Below are 22,973 nucleotides of genomic sequence, written 5' to 3' on the forward strand. Positions count from 1 at the left end.
AAAGAATTTCTTACTAATATCTAATCCAAACCTACCCTCTTTCACTTTAAAGCCATTCCTCATTGTCCTATCACTACATGCCCTTGTAACAAGTCCCTCTCCATCTTTCTTGTAGTCCCCTTAGGTACTGGAAGGTGCTGTAAGGTCTCCCTGGAGCCTTCTCTTTTCCAGGCTGAACAAACCCAGCTCTCTCTCTTCATAGGAGAGGTGCTCCAGCACTACAAGCCTCTCAGTGGCCCTCCTCTGAACTTGTTCTGGCAGGTCCATGTCCTTCTTTTGATGAGGGCCCCAGAGCTGGATGCAGTACTCCAGGTGGGGTCTCATGATGATCATTTATGGCAGACCCTTTTCCTGCCTTCTTTGCATAACAGTAACCCAGAGAATACCTTGTTTTTTCTCCCTCTGATCTCTCTGGGGTATTCGAATATAATGTAGCGACAACTGTTTAAGACTTTCACAAATTTCAAAGCCTGTTCTTGAAATGAGCTGTTACTAGGGAAACAGTGAAACCTCTGTGGGGAAATATGGGAATAAGGCGAGAGGTTTGTGAGGCAGCATTCAAAGAATGGGTTTAAAGAATAAAATAACCATGCCACTTGTCCTATGCTGCTGTGTCTGTAGCAAAGCTGTCAGCTATTCTGGGAAACACTGGGAGGCAGAGTTAACATCCATTCTCACTTCAGTGGTGTTCTATCCTTCAGTGAGCACCTGCAAATGGAAAGCAGGTGTCTAGCAAAAGTACAGTCCCCTTACAGAGCTTAAACATTTTGCAATGTTTAAAAGTATCAGTGCACAAAATGATTCAGGTACATGAAAAGTGAGATGACAAATTACTAGAGTATAAGTAAAAACATAAAAACATTTATTTTGGGACAGCTTCCTAGATTCTGTTATGCCTTGTATGCGCTATTTTATAGCGCTGCTCTTTCCTTAGCAAAAACAACCTGTAATTTTTTACAATAACAATCATAACATGTTGTAAGTGGTGCTCACACTCCCTGCTGAAGCCTTACTGATAAAAAAGCATTCACTTAAATTCTGTTTTGCCATCCCAAACCCTATTGTGATTAGGCGTTTCTGGTTGTGGGTGAATACAGTCTGATGTTACGTTGCACTATGATGGCCTTTTTGGTTTAATATGGAAGAACTTTCACTTCCATTTCCATTTTCAACAAGAAAAGACCAAGGGGGAAAAATCAGAAGTGGGGATGGGTTGGGAGTAGAAGAGACCTGTGCAGAGTGACCAGCAGTGGAGGTAAGACAGAGGAAGCAGGGAGTGAGCAGGGAGTTGGCAAGAAGGAAAGGGCAACAGGCAGGTCTTGTTTGCAGGGGATAAGGAGAACTGATGCCTCTCTAAGTCAAGTTGAAAAGCTTAACTATAAGGACTGAAACAGAACAGTGGTGAGGAAACCATGTAGAGAAGTGCCTTCAAGGGAAGGAGTTGAGAACAAAGTTGTGAGTAGCTGCAGGGGGTGAAGGAAAATGAACTGAGTGATCTCCTGGGGTGGGGAGGAGGAGCTGAAGCAGCTGAAGAAGGGGGGGGGGGCAGGGGCAGAGCCATTGAAGACACAGCAGGTGGTTGTGAGACTGATGGGGCACAGTGAGAGGTGTCCTCCCCGAACAAGCCAAGCTGGTGCCTGCTGTGGTGCGCTGCATCTCAGGGCAGCACCACGCCATGCAGCTGGCCCTGCTCTCATCCAGTACGTGCTGCCATCGTGCACCAAGCAGAACTTGCTCTCCCTAGAACATCCCCGTGTCACATCTGCACAGCTGTTGGTAATGGTGCCCTGCACAGGGCAATCTTGCTCAGGCAAGGGGAATGAGATGGTCATGCTGAAAGCAGTGCAATGAAAATATCAAACAAAACCGAACAATGAAACAGGGAGGATATACAGCACGAACTTGGACCTTAGCCTGGTGATACCTAGAGGTAAGCTACCACTGTAACTTTCTTAGACTGCTATCTAGGAAGGGACCTTCACCTGTCAAGTAATCTGTAATATGGAGTAGATTTTACTGTCTAAATGATACCAGGATTTAGATGACAGTTCATCTGAAATGGAGGGAGCCATCCACTGCTTGGAGAGAAAAAGGGAAAGGCTGTTTAGCCCCCTTTGTGGAAAGCCATTACTGAATATCTTTGCTGTTAATTGTGTGATTCTAATGTCACAAGGGGGGTGCAAAAGATCTGCTTTGGGCAGATTTACACAAAAGTAGAGCTGGGGGAAAGCGATAAAAAACTAAAAAAGAATGAAGTTAAGTATTAGGACAGCAGGAGTCCATCCACATTTGCTCAGAAGAGGAAGATCAGGAATGTGATCTTGAGCAAATGTTGGGTCCTCCGTCAATGCTTCCCACACCCAATATGGCAATGCAGGTTAGTCTCCATACATCAGAGTTGTTCTTTAATGGAGTTAAATTGGTATCAATTAGGCAGTAAAAAGGAGAGCCTGACTGCTAAGCTGTGCTTCAGCCTGTTTCTCAGTCACTTGCTGGATGATTTTAGTGGTTTGGTTGGTGTTGTAAACCCCAATGCTGGTGAAAGGGGCTGATGTCGTCACTCAGTTTTATTCCTCTTGAAATTACCAAATGCAAAGTTAGACAGAGCAAATTGGCCTTGCCCAAGACATGCTGCTCTGCTCTTATTTAAATTGGCACTAAAACTGCCGGACTTCTGCAATAGTCTGCTCCACTCTGAACTTCCATCAGCTAATTCAAATAAGGAGAAACGATGTTTCTGGCATTTACTCTTCCACTGCACCCTGCCTCTGAGTGGTTCTGCACATCTCTGTTAGCTCGTCCCTCCCCAGTGGAGTCAAGGAGCCCAGGAGCAGGTAAGTGGCAATTACAGGCGGGTGAGTAAGGAGTGGGATTTCAATCACTGATGAAGGGGGCAAAACTAGATGGCAGGGAAGGGACTTAGAGGGAGAGAAGGCAAAGACAGTGGACAAAAGAGGGAGCTGGACTGTGGCTTTCTTGAGGACACAGGGCAGGAGGTTGGGTCTCTGTGGGAGAAAAGGGTGGTATAAACATTTGTATGTCACACCCAGGAAAACAAGGCAGACAGCAAAGGAGGTGCGGGAACAGGGGATGAGCACTGAGCTGTACAGCAGCAGGAGTGTGATAGAAAGCAGGGACAAGAATAAGGACAGTGAAATGACTGGTTGCTGCTCTTTCCCTTTGAGAATTTCTCTCCACATAAGGCATATGTATCAGAGTGAGTATTTAGGAGAGGCAAGGCTTATTTCATCCTTAATTAGGCTTACTCATACTACAGAAGTCTCTGGGCTTGCCGAGGAGCTGAGATATACAGTACTATTCAGTATATTCAATCCATCAGACTGCCATTTTTATATAGCAGTTTGTACAGGTCAGAGCCCTTCATAAGCCACCCAATGTCCTGAAAATTTGTCATTAAATTGAATTAAGAGACAGGTCTTTCTATAGTTCTTCTGATAAAGTGGTTTAAATCAGGTAAAAAAAAAAAAGAGAGGCTCTTGAAGAAACAGGAGTCACACATGATAAATGAAAAAGGAACAAATCACAGGCCCCGGTATTATCTGTCTCAGAACTCTGAGGGAGATGATGGAGCTTGTAACAAAATCACGCTGTTAATAAAATTGGTTATGAGACTGGAGTGCTGTATATCTATGAGTCAACAGCTAAAAATAAAGGGAGCATGTTAGAGAATATCTTTAAAATGAAATTACACCTTTGCTCATGTCACAGTATATCCATGAGGACTGTCTGGATTCTGCAACTGGTTCCTCCTAAGAATGATTGCTTTTACTTGGAAAGGAAAGGCAAGATGGTATTTGTAAAATATGCCTTGAGATAGAATTCTGCAGTCCTGCGGTTGAGTGGCCGTGTTCCTCTACAGCAGCAATGCTGGATTTAAACAGGAGAGGGCAGTCATGACCAAGCATCCGAGCATACTGAGGGATTTCTCTTTCTAGACGGAAGATATTTGAAAAAGGTAAATTTTTTTAAAATGATTAATAAAGCTTCATCATCCAAAAATAAATCTTCTCTAGACATCATGTATCAAGAGTAGTATAAATAATTACAAATTAAAACCTGTCTAGAAAACGAATGTTTGAGGTGTCCTTAAGCAGCACTATCCCAAATGCTGACAAAACCCCTGAAAAATCAGGAGGGTTTGAACAGCATGCTAATCTTTTTGATAGCCTCATTTCTAAAACTCTTGTGAGATCTTAAAGAGACTGCAATGGGGAGAGCTGGGATGGAAGCTGAACCAAGACTGATGAAACCTGGATGCTGTTCCCCACTGCCGTTTGTGAGCTTGGACAAGATATTTGCTGTGCCTGTGCCTTAGTTTCTTCTTTTGAAAGTAGAGTTAAATGTTAAAAAAGTCCATGAAAATGACTACAGGGTTGCACTTTATACTGCAGGACACTGATAGTAGGTTAAGATCACCATATCAAAGCTAGGCAGTCAGTATGGATAATGCTGTTCACAGATATTAAAATATCTTTTTCCTTGTTGAGAGATGATTGAATTTTTTCAGTGCATACTGGGCTTTCTCATGCTGTTCAGCTGACACTGTTTGCAGTGCTTAGGTGAAAAAACACCTTCCCTAGGCATTTGTAAAAGACAGTATATAAGGTATGTTGCTAGACCTCAGATGAAAGCATGAGCACCTTGGTTAGCAGGGAGTGCCCTCTTCAAACTCCCTGTGCAGTTTGGAAAGTTGTATTCCCTTTCCCAGTTTCTACTTTATCCTCAGCAATAGCAGTGTACAATAAGTAGGCTTATCTGCTGTCCCCTGCATGAAGGGAACTCACATGTTGACCTTGGTGACAGGATCTTTGTTCTTCGCCATGCAAAGGGTATAATTTAGAACAGATGGGGTATGCCCACACGCCTTGTGGGAGTACAAATACAGAGACATGCTCTCCACCTGAAGTGCAGGTGAAGATAATTTGCTTTGGTCTGCAACATGTGGACATAGGCAAAGTAATCTGATCGCTATCTGAGACAGCTGGGAAGTCCTTTGGTATCAAGCTCCCCAGCTCTCCTTCTTTTTGAAGTTAGGCATACAAACTGATACAATTTCAGGGCACTTTGTAATCCCTAGATAAACAGAGGTAGAAAGGAGGGAGCTCATTTATAGATCTTCTTTCTGCACTTCCACCTTTCTGAAGCACTGTGCAGTATGCTGGTAGGGAGAAGGCTCTGCATAAGGTCTATCTGCCTGATGAGGAAAGCAGAATCCAGCTGCAGGATCACCATCTGCGACCTTCAGGGCCCAGCAAGATCCTCAAGGCTGCAGCTCCTTCCTGCTATCTCTGCTAACTTGAAGGGAAAAAACAGGAGAAGAATAAGGACATTCTTGGTATGCACTATCCCAGACAGTTTCAAATGAGCACTGGGGTTTAAAAAAACATGTTTTATTATTTAAATAAAAGCAACATGGTTCTTCCTTTCCTTGTGAGGATGCAGGGCATACAGAACAGCTGCATATGTAACTGCTGTTTAATTCAAGACCCAGACAGTGTCATTAAACATATTTTCTGGTAGAGCAAAATTACTTCAATAGGAAATTGTATTTGTCTCGCTCGTGAAAATGCAACTTAGAATATTGTTATGGATGTTGCTTCTTTTTTTGTAGGTGTTAGTGTAGCTGTATAATTAAGGGTCTGTCAGTATTTTCATTAAAATATTTTCATTTTTCAGGATGTGTAAGTTAGCCTTAAAAATGAAAGCTTAATGGGTGAGTCTCCTCTTCACAAGCCAAACAGCACTGTAACTACACAGCTACCTAAAAAATGAAAAAGAAAGGAAAAAAAGAAGATTATGTTTCTAGGTTCTCAGAATCACCAGGGCAACATTGACTGAAGGTGCAGAAAGACCCAAGCATATATTCTACTACATATATGGGATTAATGAACATTTTTCCAGATGAGTAACTGCTAAATTGGTAAATCTCTGTATTAACATATGAACAGATTGCTGCAAATGTAAGCAATAATTTGAGTAGTTGTGCCAGATTGCTGCTACTTAACTAGTAGCTTCAGCTATCCCCCTGTTTAGGAGGTAATCATGACTTCGGGGTTTATTAGAGCAAAATGATATGCCTTTGTATCCAGCTTTCCTCAGTGCCTTGTCGCACTGTGGAGCAGCTGTGGTTCTCCAGACAAATCCTCCTTTCCCCTGCGCTCGTAGGGGGAAGCTCCAGGCTAGAGCTCGGATCCCACACCTCCTTTCGGCCCGTCCCTCTCTTCAGGTCTTGCTTTCGGTGTCTGTGTGTAGTACCCAGCGCTCCCAGGGCCCCAGGCTTTTCAGGGATGTGGGAGGACGGGGAGCCCGCCCGGGGACGGACGGGCGGGCGGGGCCGGGCTGTCGCCATGGCAACGGCGCCTTAAAAGCGGGCGGGGGTGGCGGCGGCGCTGCCGCGGCCATGGATCACGGCAGCCCCGTGGTGAGGGGCCGGGCCGGGGGCTGCCCTTCCCTGCGGGATGGGGGAATCGCCTCCCTCTCCCTGCCTCCCCCCTTTTTGTCGTAGTCGTCGTCGTTGTTGAAAATGACACATTGCTGGCAGTGCGGGCGGAAGGGTCGTGTCCGGGGTTGGCGTGAGGCGCTGGGGAGCTCCAGCGAGGCGCTGTGCGAGCTCGGCAGTGCCAGGGAGGGAAGTGGCGGCTTTTACCCCCGCCCCGGGTTTCATCTGCTCCTGTCTCTCCGTTCGTGGGGCTTCGGGTGGTCCCTCGGGGGACAGTAATCCCAGGGGAGCCTTGGAGGCTTCATTTTTAGATTCACTCCGGGCTTTGCCGCAATGGAGTGTCGATAAGCTCTTCCTGCCGCCCCGCTGTGTACAAAGAAAACTGGAGTTTGACAGTTCCCGCTATGGATGGCCTGGTTCCGGCAAAAGAGTGCCTGTGTGTGAAGGGATAAAGCTGGAGTACAACAATGTCTGCACTGTAACCATTTTTCTCTAATTTGGAAGCATGTGGTGTTTGAATTTTACAGTCACTACGTTCAGTTTTTATGTAGCATAATAAATATTTGTACTCACTCTAGTTTGGCAATTCTGGGGAGAGTAATAGGCCTGTTGAAAGATTTACATTAAGTTTCTCTTCTGGATTAACAGTGAAGGCAGAGCATTTGACATGGGCTGATCAACAGCTTTTAGTGCAGTGGTACAAGGAAAAAAACCTTTTTTTTCCTCCTCATCTTCCTAGTATCCTGAAATGTGGTGGAGAATTTTTGGAGATCACTAACCCCAGATAAAAAATTATACATGAGTATGGTTATTTTAAAGTAGTGCTATATTGTGTTGATTGCTTTTTCAAAAAATGTAATGTGTTGCTTCTTAATAACTTCTATTTAAAAAAAAAATGAAATTACTTATCATCTGCACTTTAGAATAACTTTAGAGCAGTAAAATATTAATTTGATGCTAAAAAAAATGAAAATTAATAACCTAGAATCCTCTGTTTCCTAAAATATCTTAGCTTCATCTTTCACCTTGTGTAGGCTATTCTGGCGATGATGATAATCAAGATTAATAAGGTTTAAATTGCTACAAGCTAATTATCTTACTTTGGAGTGTATGAATGTTGAAGCTCATGTGTGTCTGCTGTCCAGGTCTAACTGGAGCATTAGGATTTAATCACTTACATGGGCAGAAGAAGGAATAAAATGTTCTGTTGAAGTCCTATTGTAATATAAGATGAATGATATGTATTTGATAATGATAATGTTAAAATTTCCTTAGCTAATCCACCATACAGCATCACACTGTTTCCACAAAGAAAAAATAAATAAATCTTTGTTATTTTTTGCAGGTTCCTTACATTCTGCTTCTGATGCAATAGGCACATCTCATTTTTAGTAGCTTGTACTGTTGGTTGGCCTTTAAGTTAGGGGCAATGATTATAGAATAATACAAAGTGGTTGGATGTGCTTGTTTGAAAAGAGGCACAGCAATTGTTTTTGTAATGTTTCTAGGATTTTCTGAAACGTTTCTGTAGCCTAACTAATAATTTGCTGCTCAAATCCAGTATTTTTCTAGGGATGTCAGATTTAAAAGAATGAGTGGAATTGCAGACCTTCATGTTTGACATTCAGTTTATTAAACTGATCTGTTCTTGCTGTTCAGTTCATAACAATAGTTTATGCAATGAGATTAGAATTTGTGCTATCTTTTCAAATGACTTAATGCTCATCTTAACTTGAATATATATATATTATTTTAATTTAGTCTATGCTATACAAGTCCATTATTGAAGATGTGATTGAAGGTGTGCGGGAACTTTTTGCAGAAGAGGGGGTAGAGGAACAGGTTCTGAAAGACTTGAAGCAGGTTTGTTTAGTTCCCCTGCGTTAATAGTAGCTGTGTTTGTTTGTTTGTTTTGTTTTGTTTTTGTTGTTGTTGTTTGAGAACATTCATTTCTTTGCCCTCCAAAACATGCAAACTTTTACCTTAACTTAGAGTTAAAAGTATCCTGTGAGTGATATGTTGGCTGCGGACAGTCGAAATCCATTAGTTATTGTTACCATGTTTATTGGTTGGAATCAGTCAATTTACTCTCGGAAAAACTGGGAATACTTGATTATCTTTTTAGATGTGGTTTGTTTTCAAAGCTGATATTTGTTGACCTTAATAATAATCTTTCTGCAGCTTTGGGAAACCAAGGTGACAGAGTCTAAAGCAACAGAAGGCTTCTTCAGGCATGGCCACTGTTCTGCACAGTTCACCCTGCAGCTGCCACACAATTTTCACAGTGTTCTGCAGGCTTCAGCAGGTCAGGTGTTGGACACAACAGAAGCAATTTAAGAATAGCTCTGTGATTCAGGGATATTTTTGGAAGACTTGCAATAATCTTGGTTTGTGATGCTTCTGTATATAGCACGACGGGGAACAGTAACTATTTGAAAGCAGAATTTGACCAATAAAGGATGAATTAAACTTTGATAAACTAATGGAATTCTCTCTGTGCTCTTGATCTGCTGCCTATTTCCAGTAGCAAAACATGCAGAGAATTTTAGTGTTCTTGTCTGCGGTCCAAAAGTGTAGCCCTTCAGTTGCACCTTTACCTATAGGGTTAAGCTTTTGCTTCCCCTTTTAATGTGTGTCCTGATGTGTGCAGAGGTTATATGGCACATTTGTGCCATGCAGCTCTGCTGTCGTGTTGGAGTTTAATCTGGTTCTCAAGTTGCTGAAATGTAATCTCTTCCTCAAACAGAAGAGAGGGAGCTTTGTGGTTTTTCTTTCAGTTAGTTTTTCTAAAAGCAGTGCTCCTGTTGCAGAGAAGTACTTGACTTTCACACGGCCTCTGACATCAGGACCTATTCTTTTCAATTAAGCCCAGCTGATCACTGTGGTATTGTTGTGGTGGAGTGTAATGCTCAGCTGAGACTTATCACAGAGTGTGAGGCTGTTAGGACCTTTGCCCATAAAGGACAAAACCCATATGAGATGGTTTAATTTAAATCTGTGTTGTAGTGCGCTTCAGGATTGGGTAGGCACTCTTCATCTGGTTGGTTTTTTTTTTTTTTTTTACAGTCTTCATAGTTGAATGAATTGCTTTTGGAGGCAGATGTTTTACTTATTCCATATGCTGAAAGAGAATATATTTTTGGGTTTGCATGCCACTGGAGGTCTTATATTTAATGAGCATTACCTTGTTACTCCTAAGTTTTTAGTGACAATACTAAGGCAAAACAATCTGTTGAAGCCAGTGAATCTATTTCTTTTTAAAAATGGGATTTGAATTGCCTTATGGCCAGAGATTTTCAAAGTATTTAGGACTACCTAAATTGTTTGCTTCCTGAAGCCTGGGAAAGTTTTCCCTTTGGCTTTTTTTTTTTCTCCCACTGAAGTCAGTGTTAAGTGCTTTTGAAAATCTTATCCTACTGTTCCTACTGTTAGCATCATTGGATTTTCTCTGGTGCAGAAAAGTACTTGCATGTTTTCCTCATGTTGACAAGGCAATACTTGTGCTCACTTGGTTGTTGATCTAACGAGTATGAGCTGAAGTTAGATTGCCTTAGTTTCAGGTGTGCTTGCTGTAAATTATTGAAAGATAACTGTGTTAAATTATTTAAAGATAACTGTGTCCAAGAAATCAATGTTTTTTGTAAAGTAGTGGGGTTTTTTGTTTTGTTTATAGCTTCTTTTGTCATCCCAGCTGGCAGAGGTTTTCAGCATTTCACAGCTGCAGAACTGGTATGTAGCTGTAGTGATATTTTACTTCAGTTTTGATTGTCCTGAACTCCTAAAGGGTTGTTTGTCAGTTATTAATAGTCTTAAAGGGGGAGAATTGTAACACTTCTGCTTCTATTTGAGCAGTGAAAAAGGATAGGGATCTACCAGCTGGTTTTGCAGGCAGTGCAGCCAGAGGTGCGTTGGAAGACATGGCTACATGTATTTAGCCCATAGGATGGAAGTGTAGTGGAAATCATCTGCAGTTACTTAAAAAAAAAAAATTACTGGGTGTTAAAATAATGCATGGTTGGGAAATATTAGCACTAGTGAAGCTGGGAGGAGCATTATCTGTGAGGTGTAGGAATCATCCAGAAGCAAATGGATGTTTTCAGAGTTGACGAATTCTGAACTCTGGGAATGGCAAAATTTCTTTGAGGAGGGGCTACTCTTTGTCGGAGCTTGATGAACTTATTGAGAGCCTCCTGACACTCAAGCTAATTAGCTTGTAAAGTTGAATGTAATATTGGGAAGATGTTTCTGCAACGTGTGAGTTCTCTGATTTAAAATTTGGATTTCCCTGAAACAGCTAGTTTGAAAGGGAGCCATATATCCAACTCTTGGAGGAGTTTCAGGAGGAAAAGAGAATGTGAAATGACTTCATAGGCCTAGGAAAGGAGTCTGTGCTGTGTGGAGTAATGCATAAACTTAGGGAAAAGTGACTCTGAGTGGATAAATACCTTTCGGGATGGTGGGTACATTGAAGGGGTGTGGGAAGATGTTCTGTTAACAAAAAGGGAATGTGATAGCTGGGAAGTAGGAAACACTTAGGGCAAGTCATTACCCTGTTAATGCAGAATACTCTTCATCTGTCTGAATCTCAAAGCGTGAAGCAACTTTTCAGTAAAGATGACCACAGAAAGGTCCTAATTGGAGTACCATATGGATGTGTTAGGTGTGGCAGTCAGGGCCCAGGGGATGAAGTGTGCACTGTTTCTTACTAAAACCAGCTCTTGTGTATCCAGGGGCCCTCACAAGCAGGGACAACTCTTGGTCTCCCTTCGGCTGTTGCTTATCCCATACACCTGCCAGCTGGAGTGACAGTACAGACAGCCCCAGGTAAGGTTAAAGAGAACATGTCAAATGTTACAGTGCACTGTGGGTATTGAAAGATGGTCCCAAGTGCAGTAGATAAAACAGATGTGACGTTAAAGTAAAGGTGGGTAAAATGAGTTAACCTTCTCTTCCTCTGTAGTTTGTGTCCATGATTGCTGCGTGGGGGAAGTAATGGCATGCATTAGTTAGTGTGTCAGTTGTGTACACTTGCAAGATCGAGAAGGTATCTCCTTCTCTTATATGAGGGACAATCTTCCATGTTTTAAAAAGATAAAGACACTCCACTGGTTCAGAAACAAATTGATTTCTTATTCAAATAAAATAAAATCAAGCATTAACCTTTTTGCTCACATTCATTTGCTGATGAAATTGCCTATGCTGCTTGTACAAAAACGTGCTTGTGCTGCTTAGGTGTGATCAGTGGAAGGCTTATTTCAGTCATTAAATCTTTCCTCAAACAGCTGTTCTTTGTGAACTAGTGTCACTAGTTATCTATTTCAGGTATAACTCCTGAGGTTTTGAGACCTCTAGATTGGTACCAGTGGCCCTGTGTGTGTGAGCATATGTGTGTGGAGGAGAAAAATCAAATGGAATTTGGAACTTGGCTCTGGCATTGTAATTATAACACTTATAAAAATGACTTTAAGGATTCAGTATTTGGAGTGGTTTTCATAGAATGAGAAGACATAGAAATTAGGAATGGTCTTTTTTTTTCTTTTTTTTAAACTAAACTGGGTAGTTGTTTTAGAGGGGATACCTAAAGGTCCTGAATTCTCCCTGTAGATATAGAATAGTTTATTGTTTCATCTTGTATTTCTTAGTTTCTGAAATAACATAGAAAAAATTCAAAACAGGATTTTTATTTATGTATTGTTTTAAATCTAGTGCGTAATTAAGTTATTGAACTTACTGTTACAGGGTATTGTGTAGGCCAAGACTAAAAATGGGTGTAAGACATGATGGACTGGATTGGAAGCCATGATTCAGAAAGCTTCTGAATGCTTAATTTTCAAGGGCTGAAATTGTGCTCAAGGAAAGTTTTACTTTGTAAACATCCCTTTTCTCATAGTTTGCCTGAGTGTTTGCTATTGGTTTTTAGTGGTAAGAGGTCAGTGGCCTGAATGAACCTGTAGTTTAGCCTGCTGAAGCAGTTTTCAACTCTTCTCTCTATAGGGCAGCTTTATAAAGTAAATGTGCCTGTTATGGTTACACAGCCCTCAGGAGATAGCAGCATTCTACACCCTCCTGTGCAGCAGATAATTCATCCCCTTGGGCAACCTTCAGTTCTGCAAGCCAGCGTTACCGGCGTTGCACAGATGAATGCACCTTCTTTCCAGGCAGCTGGTGAAACACTGCAACCCCAGGAGGCTGTTGTCCAACAGACTGTGGTATTTAAACCAAACATTGTGGAAAAAAAAACCCTGGAGAACTCTGCTTCATTGGTCCAGCAGCCTCCTGCGAGTCAGCAGGAACTTGCAACTAATGCAGTGTTGAATCGGTGTGCAGACTCCACAGAAAACTCCCAGCACGACAATCTTCACACAACTGTGTTTACTCCAGAATCCTCTGTAGGGCTTTTTCTTGATGAATCCTTGGCGAACAACTCGAGCAGTGCGCTGCTGGATGTGGAGGGGCAGCTGGACATGGAGCCTCCGGACCTGGTGCAGCAGCAGATGTCTGATGATATCATTGACCTGATTATTGCGAATGAAAGTTTGGATGACAATGCATTCCTGAAAGGTCAGGGCAGCATTGCTTCCTCTGACAAGGTAATGCCTTTTGTTTCTCAGGTGATGAAAATACATCTGTTGGAGATGGTGGTTTGAACACATCCATAAATGACAAATAGCACCTCAATTGTAAGAATAAAAATTATTTTCATCTCAAAATTCTTTCTTGAGCTTGTTTAGAAGAGCAGTAGCTAACTGCTTATTTTTACATTAAGAATTTGTCAAAAATACTGCTTAAATGCTGTGATGGATGAGAATGTCAATCTAAAAAGATGAAGTGTAATTTATAACAGATAGATATAATGTATTAGACTTCTTGATTACTTTTGGGGATCATAGTTTTTTTGTTTGTTTGTTTTGGTGACTAAACAGACATGAATGACCCCTTGAGAAGTTCCATATCATTCTGACACTGATCAGCATATGGATACATATTTGGTCAGCTGTGGCCAAAGTGCTTTTGCAGTATCAGCTAGGATTAGTTTGAATGAAGGGCATTTAAGTTGCATTGAGGATGAAAAGTCAGATTTGATAAGAGAAAATCTGCTGGAAGAAAATGTATTTCCTTGGGAAAAAGTCTTGAACAAACTAGAACTCAGCTAGAGCTGTGTGGGAAACTTGAATGACTTAACAAGACTCTTTCCTGACCTCATCTAATTTTTGTTCCAGAAATTATTTGCAGATGTTTGAAGTTCAGACTGGCTTGCTTACTTTGAGTTGTAGTCTTATGTGTGATTGAGGCAAATTTATTAGATGCACATTTAATGACAATAATGCCAAATGTCTGAAAATAAAAAGCATGTTATGTTGCTCATCTGAACTTTGATGGCAGGATGATGAAGACTGTCCACAGTAAGACTGGAAGGTCAAAGCAAAGTGTTATTTTGTTGAACTAGAAAGTGTATGTGAATGGGAATTAAGTGCTACAATAAAGATTTAATGAGAAACTGAAGATGGCCAAAACCTTAAAGCCTTTTTATGCTCCTGTGAATGCTCTGTTTAGGAATTCTAGCACTTTTATGAACAGTAACTTGAAGTAGTGAAATGTTTACTGTTTCTCCCAGCTTTTTATATCTTATTTAAACAAAGTGTTTTGATTGAGTTGAAAGAGAGGAATCAGTTCATCTTGACTTTTATTTAAAGAATGAAAAATGTTATTTTTGGGGGCAGAGTAGTAGCTTGTTTTATTTTTTTTTCATTTGAAAGTTTTTTGCAATAGAAATTCTAGAGGCCCACTTAATTGCCTTTTTTTAAGAGTTGTTTGAGTACAAGAGTGCTTAAAGAAAAGTCAAAGAATTCTTTTTTTCCCTGTATTGTTGAGAAATATTTGACATGGGTTTAATTTAAGGTTAGATGTAATGACAGTTTGCAAATGTACTCAGGGTTTAGAAGGAGTAGGACTTGAAACTCTCATTTTAGTGCCCCAAACATGCTGGTTTATGAACAAAAATCTCGGGCTTTGTACTGAACATAGCTTTTATTGTGGTGTTAATTCACAAGCTCTCTGGTCTCTTTTATTCCTGTCACATGGAACCTATACTGAGTAGACGGAATATAACTTCCGATCGGAGAAGGACACCTGCGGTGACATTGAAGGCATAGTCCAGCTAGATGGTACTGGTGATGTTTCATCCAAGGAAGAAATAGCATGTACAAAAGATAAGGAAGAGAATGAATTCATTGGAATTATTGAATCAGAGGATCTAAAAGTTCTGGATGATGAGGAAGACTATGATGAAGAATGTGACAGTACTTCAAATATGGAGTCTAGCTGCAGTGGTGGTGATAATGAAGACCTCCAAATAGATATAGTTGAGGAGGTAATTTACTTTTTAGTAAATTTTACTTGTGAAGCATGTAACAATAGTAGGTGTATCTTGACTTGAATTGTTGGACATAGAACAATTCCTGGTTAGTTTAATGCAGAGGATGCACAGTGAAGTTACATGCCTCAGGAGATAGGAGGTACTGCTGAGAAATTACTCAAAGCTCATTATGAAGAGTGTGGACAAATGAAAGAAATGTTGAAAAGTCATTTGTTTATTGGATTAATTAAAGTACTAAATTATCAGAATTAAAGACCTATTGTAAAACCCTGGCCTCAGAGGAATGCAGTTCTGCTTTTTATTTAAATAAGATATAATAAAAAAAATTTAGATTTTAAATAAGATATATTTAAATAAGATCAGGATACAAATCTAGATTTCCATTCCTTCTGAAGAACCACAGGGAATTTAACAGAGAACAATATGATACATGTACATATGTTTCCTAGGTTTTCCTTTTTCTTAAAGGTATGTGATTTTGTATCCTGGAGATTTGCTCAAAAGAGAATCAACTTGTAGCATTTGGACTTCAAATAAATGCAAGTTGATCAGTGTTCCAGTTACTGGAATCACTTTATCATTTAGCAGTTTTGCTTTTTGACCTGTGTTTTTGTTTAGGTTGTTTTTGAGAATGCAAGCATGTAAAGGTGCTTATAAATGAAGTTTGTGTACCGCGGTCTTCACAGCCTCTAGGTCTTGATATTTTTTCAATGGTAACCCTTATTGTTCTAGGTGTGTTTGATGCCGAGTATATTCAATGCTATTCTGAAAGAGTGCATAAAATAGAATTTTAATTTCTAGGACCCCTTGAACTCTGGTGATGATGTCAGTGAACAGGACATTCCAGACTTATTTGACACCGACAACGTGATAGTTTGTCAGTATGACAAGGTACAGTATGTACTTTTATCTTTGTTCCTTAATAATTCCAAATAATATCTTCAGCAAATCCGTGTCTGTTCTACTGTCAATACCTTGTAAAGAGATTCTAATGCTGTAATAATCGAGTGTTTATATTACGTGTTTAGCTGACAATAGTCTGAAGAATTTCCTGCTGTTTTCTGAAGTGAGGATAATCAGAATGGCCTGTTAAAGGAAAAGAGAACAAGTCTTGCAAAATTAAAATGTGTAAAGGTGCAAAAGCTTATGCATTTCCTTAACTTTTAAGTAATAGCAACATCTCCATGGATGTACACAGGCATATTCAGCCATGAATTAAGACTTTTTTGAAATGGGTAACAGAAAGAGAAGTGTTTAACATTTTTGTCTTTGAAGTGCTTACTGGGAGACTTTAATACCAGAATTCTGTCGTGGCTGAAAAACCAACTGGTTGTCAAGGACCATTTTGTCCTTCATTTTAATGTTTAAAATTCAACCTTATTTTGAACTTCCAAAGATCAGATTAAGTACTAACTCTGGTACGGTTTTGGGTGCTTATATATCAGTAATTTAAAAGCTAACAAAACAAAGTACATATTTTATTTTAAAACAAATATGGAACAGTATGGCTATAGTTTGCTTGAGAATGTGCCTTGACTTTTATTCTTTCAAAAGTGACTAGGCATAGTGAAAAGTAGATAAAACCATTTTTCTATTAAGTTACCTTGTTACCTATAAAAGAATGCTGTTGGCAAAATTGCTGTCCTGTTTCTTTTTCTTTCTAGAAATGAAACTAGACTGCTGAAAATCCAAGGAATTTTCTAGAATTGTTTAAAATTCCTTCTTTTAGTATCAAACAAAGCTTTCTGCAGGATGGATTATTTTGCAGGCCTTTAAAAAGAAACAGAATATAAAAATTCTTTTTTTTTATGGCAGTATTTGCTCTTAAGCAAAGTTTTCATGCCTTTAGCCTTATTCTTACACTGCTGTGCATGCAACATTGCTTTGCCATGTGTATGGAAAAAGGAAAACACTGCATTTCAGTTAAGCTGTACTTGTTTTCAAGGTGCAGTTTGCTTTTGGGCAGACTGATCTCTCATGAAATTGCTCCATTACTGTTGTCTTGTCCTACTGGTGTTGAGTTGTCACGTAGTTGTCCCATTTTCTTGGGAGGGTGGTGAGGGAGTGTGGGAGAAAGTGTGCTAAGATTCATGAGATTGCTCTCTTGAGAGGGCAGGGAATTCATTATAGACAACTGAAATATACTGCTTCCGTTGAATATTTTGGGCTATCAGGATTTTAAAATAAAAATGGGGTGTGTAAACCAGGCTGTGCTAAAATCTTTTTTTTTTTTTAATGGATGGTCTAATACATATTTGTGGGGGCATTGATTTTGATTTTTATTTTTTATCAGATACATCGAACTAAGAACAAATGGAAGTTCTTCTTAAAAGATGGAGTGATGTCCTTTGAGGGTAAAGACCATGTTTTTGCAAAAGCCATTGGAGATGCAGAGTGGTGAAACCTCACTGAAGCATGGACTTCAAGACTGTGGCATTATTCCCTTATGAAACTTCTGTTGTGAAACAACTGGACTTTCTATTGTTTTGCCATAAAACCTCCCAACAGATAATAAAACAACAAAGCTGTGATAAAAATATGCAAAATATATGTAGTCAATACATGCACACTAAAACACTGTATTGTTAGCTACTCAGCTGTCTTTGCGGTTCTTTTCTGACTATTTCATCACTTTTCCAACCAAGAAACATCATTGGAATGATTAGCTTTAAAGTTTGAAATGTAGTATATGTTAGTATTTCTTTACTTTCTTGAATTACAAAGTAAATTCTAGTTCTGTTGGGTTTGTTTCAACTTCCTAAGAACTAAAGTATGACTTGAAATATAAAACTACACAGTTGTTGTTACCATGTATTTCTTTTCAAAGACTGCTGAGTTAAAAAAGAAAAGGAAAACCACATCTGTGCAAGTCTGAAACCTCGTCTTTCCTTCCTCTTTTGCTTTTTTTGTTGCTTTGTGGTTTTTTGACATCAGTTTAAAGGCAGGTGCTTTAGATGTAAGTAAGGGAAATGGGGATGGAAGATCCTGGAGTTCTCAATATCTGAGAATTATTATTGCTTATTCTATACCATCTATGTCTACTGAGATGCAATGAATAGTGTGATGTAACACTAAAATGTGATTTATTTTCATTGTCAATGGAAAATCATTTAAGTTTGCTACTGTACATACCCACTTCATTTCAGGACTACAGACCAGTAAGCTGTGAATGACAAAAATTGTGCATAATAATAAAGTGTCATCTCATATATATTTCTAGCAGAGAGTTGTTTTTGTGTTCCCTAAATATAAACTGTGCTTAGAGAAACGTGTACAAGCCATGCATGTGGCAGTAGCTCACCCTGTCATGAGAACTGCATTCCCACCAGTCCTCAACATTGATTTTTGTTAGTTTGTCTAGAAACAGAGGTCAGAAAGAAGTTCTAGGTCCTAGCCTTTCAGAGCTGCAGCTTTTCCCTGGCTAGCTCTCCTGTTCCTTGTAGGGCAATATTGGGAACTAAATGGTAAAGCCTCAGCCAGGCTGACTCAGAACACGATAATCCCTCCTGGCTGCTGCTCCCATGTCTGCCGAGAGAAGACCTCATGAGACATTTTGGCTATCTCTACTCCCTGAGAGGATGCAGAGGCTTTGAGAAGGGAAGGAAAAGAAATGGGAGAGTGGGAGAGACTGAATATATAGAAGACATGAGGGGAAAAAACCCAGCCCTTGTTCATAATGATGCCAACCCTTGTGCTGATGGCATTAAGAGAAGAGATGCTTTCCTCAGGAGGTAGGTTTTTAACAACTATTTATTCTATGCTTTTGCTGACATATCTGCTGCTCTCCAGTATCAAAGTCAGGACCCTGAACTAGAGCATCTGATCTGAGTGTGGCATTTCTTTTGTCTTTTATAGATATTGCTGCTGGGATGTGAAGAATGTGTATTCAGAGACAGTTAAAGAAATCACACACTGTAATATTTTTTCCTCATTCAGATGACTTGTAGCTGCAGTGGTGCTAGGCTTCAGATCCATAAATGTACAGGAAGTGCAGCTCTTACTACATGATAGATGCTTTTAGATTTCAGCACTCTCTCACAGGTGTTCATGCTCTATAAACGTGCACATTATGAACTGTGGGACCATTTTCAACTTCATAAAAGAATGGAAAGTAGTGTAGCACAGGAATCCATGGGACAGGGCCGGATTTCACCATTCACTAAGCACCACTCAGTCTCTGAATGTTGCTTCTGAATTTGACTTGTTTTTGCTAGTCACTATAAAATAAAGTGGCTAAAGAGTACTTAATTCGTAGCTAGTTTTTAGGACGAGCAGCTTTTTTCTTTGTTGCATCTTGTGGTGTTAAAAGACTGCCTCTACATGAAGGTGAGGAGTCCATGCTCTAAGCTTTGTTGTATCTGCCAATCCCTGTCCCTTCTTAGAACTTGTTCCTCTGTGAATGGATGCTGAGATGTGTGGGATAAAGGTATTACAGCAGGAATTCTTGTCCCATCTCTTCTTTGCCTCACCAACTCATAGTTATTACATGCCTTCTGCCTGTTAGCTGCATCTGCTTTTTTTTGTTCCGTTCTTGAAATTCTTCTTACACTTTGAAGCATTTAAGTTTTGCAACTTAATTTTTATGATAGTTTGTTCCAAGCTCTGTGCAGTCCAGGTATGATGTTGGTTATATAGGCTGCACATCAGGGATTGGAAGTATTTTTTTAAACACCGGTCTTTTACTTCCCAAGCCTCTTGGAAGTTTTATGGCTTGGGCATTGGTGATATTTTTCATCCTCTTTGGCTTTTTCATAAATCATGTGTACTGTCAGCAATTAAAATCTCAAAGGACTGTTTGCCACCTTTCCTCATGAAGCTTTGCTGGCAGTATGCATAGATGGTCAAAGCTGACCTACCTCAAAAGGGATGCTGAAGACGACTTAGCTACATCATCAAGCGTCTCCTGGGTTTTTATTTCATTGCATTTTCTAACCCAGTACCTTCTTGATATGAAGGAACTTTAACGTGGGCTCCATCCATGCCTTCGACAGCACATACAGAAGCTTTAAGAATTAGAATAGGGTTTTGATCTTGCTATCTCAACCCCTTCAGTAGCCATATTTGAGAAAAAGGCTACTAAATTCATAACACTGCAGATATTCCTCAGGAGTGCTTGCAGTGGGTTTCTCAGTCTAGAGCAATGAAATGTCTATTTGGACTCCTGCAGTAGGGCTGACTTTCATTTTCTTCTGTCTAAGCATACAAGAATTCTCCTACATTTTGCTTCCAGTGTTCTTGAATGAACATTGGTAAAGAATTACAGCTTGCAATAAGACCTTTACAATTATATATACCTGAAGTCAGGAATTTTTATTCTGAAAAAAAAATGTTTCTTATTAAAATGTAAGCTCATGTAGCTATTTACTGTAGTCTGTGACTTGAGCAGTAATCAGTGCTTTTGATCTGAATAGTTTGTGAATTAATGTTTTTGATTGCTGCTACTTACAGTTTAGCAAACATATCGCTGCAGATGTGACAGGATGAGATACTTCAGTAAATGGCTGTCTAAAACTTTACACCAGAAAGAAGGTAAGTTTACCAAAAATAATGAGACAGAATAAAAAGTGTAACTTGTGTGAGAAACTCTAGCATGAATCTAAATCTCTTATTAAAGTGTTGCTTTTACTTATTTGCTTACTTTTGTGTGTAGGAAGATTTTAAGCATATAAATTACTTTTGTTGTTTGTCTGTGGTTTTTCTTTTTATTTTTTTCCTTAAATCATCAATTTTGTAAGAGGTGGATTTCACTCAACTTACAGCAGGTACAGTGCAGTTTCCTGACAATGTTATGTGGTAGGGAGGGTGTGCTTGCAAGTTCTTGTCCTGTTGAAACATAATGCAGGTAAATCAGTTATTGCCCACTCAAGACGTTGTTTTCTCATGTCCTAAATAGTTTGCAGGACTCTTCCATGTGATGTCAGAAGAAAAAACTCTCAAAAATCAGTTTTGAGTTAGGTGACAGAGACTCTATAGGCCAGGTAGCTTTTTTTTTTTTTTACATCTCTGTCTTTAGTTTGTATTATAGCTAAATATCCTTTTGTAGTCCTGTTTGCTTAGGAGCTGGTGTGTATAAAGCAGCGCATCATATGGAATTTTTACTGGTTGCTAAACCCAAGAGTTTTAACAGTCTCCTCTGTTCTCAATCCTGCTTTGTTCCCCACCTGTGCAAAGTGCTTGTGAGTACAGCTGTGCTTACATATAGAGCTTTTGAACTGATTGAAATAATAGCATTAAACTGAAGGTAAGAGTGGGTCAGAGATGTTATTGCTAATTATTACATTTATGAATTAATGATAGACCAGTCGCTAGTACAAAGAATTGCTTTCATTAATGTGAAGCAAATTTAGCTTGCAGTGCAGTGTTTGGGCAACTAGAGATGTGCTTTGGATCTCTATTGCTGTCACAGACTTGAAAGCAATGGACTCAGTTGAAAAGGATAATGTAAAATGTTTAAAGTGATTGCAAATAATACCATTTTCATATGTATCAGAGTCTGTACTTTTGGTGGCCAACACGAACTGTTGGGCTGTGCCCATTCTGGAGGCAGCACAGACCTTAGACAGCTGCACTGTTCCACTCAGTTCAGGGTAGGTGAGTATTATACCAGCTGAAGAACTGTCTTCAGATACTGCGAGTCATTTACAGAATGTGATCTAAGATGCTAAAACTGTGACTAAAAGTCCATGTAAAATACATTTGCTTTACCTTTTGTGAACCGTAAACTGTCACATGTAGGTCTCATGCTACTGTATTGTTTGATGAAACGTAAGCACTTGTGTGTTCATCCCATCAGAGGCAAGGGAACCAACCTGTCAAGAATAAGCAACATAAGAAGAGGCTTGATCTGGAGATTGCAGTTTTTGTATGTTTTTGCTCGCAGGACATAGTGAACTTTCTAGTAACTAAGCACCTAATTTTCAGTGTAGAATGTAAGCTCTTTAGGATGTGCCTGGGGCAGACTCCCCCAGGGATCCTGCCTGGCATTCAATGCAATCTGCAGCTTGTTGCCCAGTACAGATTGTTTGGCCCATATGAAGCAGGTAAGAGCTCACACATATGAATCTGCAACTTCAGTGCAGTGCGGTGTTGGCCCATGGTGAGTGAACTGCGTAAGGGTGACAGCTTTTTCACTGATAACAGAGTAAATATGCTGTGATAACGAAGGAATGCTCAGTTCTTAAACTAGGAATGCAGGCACAAATCTGGATCAGGCATTTAGCATGATCACCTAGCATCAGGCAATGCACGGTGAAAGAAAAGAGAGAGTTTAATGGGAAAATAGGGTCACTAAAAAGGAACTATTCTGCTTCATCAGGTGGGAATGGAGTTGGACTGTAGGTGCTGAAGAGCGCCAGTGCATTCCTGAATGCCTCTGGCACAGGTGATGTCAGAGAGTGGACAGATGAAAATGGTTCATGAGACTGTCCTGGAAAGAAAACAAAGCAGCACTTGCCCGTGCAGGGGGCAGTTATCTTGCTGCTGAGAGAGAGCCTTTACAGCTTGCCTGATTTTTGTGTGTGCACATATGATACCCAAAATGGAGTCCTGCGTGCAGCCGGTGGGGTTTTACAGCTATTGGATCTCCTGTGATTTCCAGGTCACACATGGCTGTGTATGGGTTAATATTTTAAGTAAATTACCTACCAGCTCAGACTGCGATCTAATATAAACTGCAAAATTGCTAGTAACAAAGGTTCAATAGATCAACTTTTCTCCTTGGTGACATCTTTACAACCCAGCGCTTGAACACTTTCCTTTAACTGGGTGTAGGTGGCTGTGTAATTGGAAGCTTCTGTTGATGAAACGAAGGGGGGCATCTAATTTAGTGCCCCTTTCTTTAACCCAACAATGCCAGCACAGCTGACAGGAATGGAAAAAGAAGGCATGAAAGGTAGCAGGCAGGCTTTAAATACTCCAGTGAAGCAGATCTGGAGAAAAAGAAGCCAGACTGCAATCACTGCAGTAGCTGTTAACATCAAGAGCAACCTGATGACTCCTGGGCTCCTCTGGTCCCCACTAAAGAAGAGTTTTGCCTAATAGTCACCTTTTACACCTGTCGTTACAAAGGAAGAAAAGGGAAAATACCACTTTGAACATCAGAACAGTTATGTTGCTTAAGAATTGTTGACTGGCATT

The 22,973-nt window shown here is 40.0% G+C and overlaps 1 protein-coding gene across 4 annotated transcripts; it reads left to right on the forward strand.

The window, feature by feature from the left end:
* The first annotated feature begins 6,358 nt into the window (after nt 1-6,358).
* Nucleotides 6,359-17,383, forward strand: GTF2A1L (general transcription factor IIA subunit 1 like). 4 transcript variants are annotated; one of them, XM_027696529.1, is made up of 10 exons: nt 6,411-6,442; nt 7,200-7,262; nt 8,222-8,323; nt 8,642-8,765; nt 10,134-10,189; nt 11,191-11,284; nt 12,455-13,050; nt 14,559-14,831; nt 15,639-15,728; nt 17,131-17,383. In XM_027696529.1, exons 3-10 carry the CDS (start codon nt 8,225-8,227, stop codon nt 17,236-17,238), a joined length of 1,440 nt encoding a protein of 479 aa, XP_027552330.1. In that variant the 5' UTR covers nt 6,411-6,442; nt 7,200-7,262; nt 8,222-8,224; the 3' UTR covers nt 17,239-17,383. The 4 variants fall into 4 exon arrangements, with proteins under 4 accessions (XP_027552328.1, XP_027552332.1, XP_027552330.1 ...); XM_027696527.1 differs by lacking the exon at nt 7,200-7,262 and having other exon boundaries at nt 6,359-6,442; XM_027696528.1 differs by lacking the exons at nt 6,411-6,442; nt 7,200-7,262 and adding an exon at nt 6,486-6,929.
* The last annotated feature ends 5,590 nt before the right edge of the window (nt 17,384-22,973 follow it).

The sequence above is a fragment of the Neopelma chrysocephalum genome, unplaced genomic scaffold (genome assembly GCF_003984885.1).
Source record: "Neopelma chrysocephalum unplaced genomic scaffold, ASM398488v2 Primary Assembly neopelma1_108, whole genome shotgun sequence".
In the NCBI taxonomy this organism is placed as follows: domain Eukaryota; kingdom Metazoa; phylum Chordata; class Aves; order Passeriformes; family Pipridae; genus Neopelma; species Neopelma chrysocephalum.

What these genes read in the sequence shown, in the direction of transcription:
- GTF2A1L (XM_027696527.1), top strand. Translation starts at nt 6,422, where the DNA reads ATGGATCACGGCAGCCCCGTG. An exon ending in ATTTCACAGCTGCAGAACTG is followed by an intron (nt 10,190 to 11,190) that starts GTATGTAGCTGT and finishes TTGTGTATCCAG; the next exon opens with GGGCCCTCACAAGCAGGGAC. An exon ending in TAGTTTGTCAGTATGACAAG is followed by an intron (nt 15,729 to 17,130) that starts GTACAGTATGTA and finishes ATTTTTTATCAG; the next exon opens with ATACATCGAACTAAGAACAA.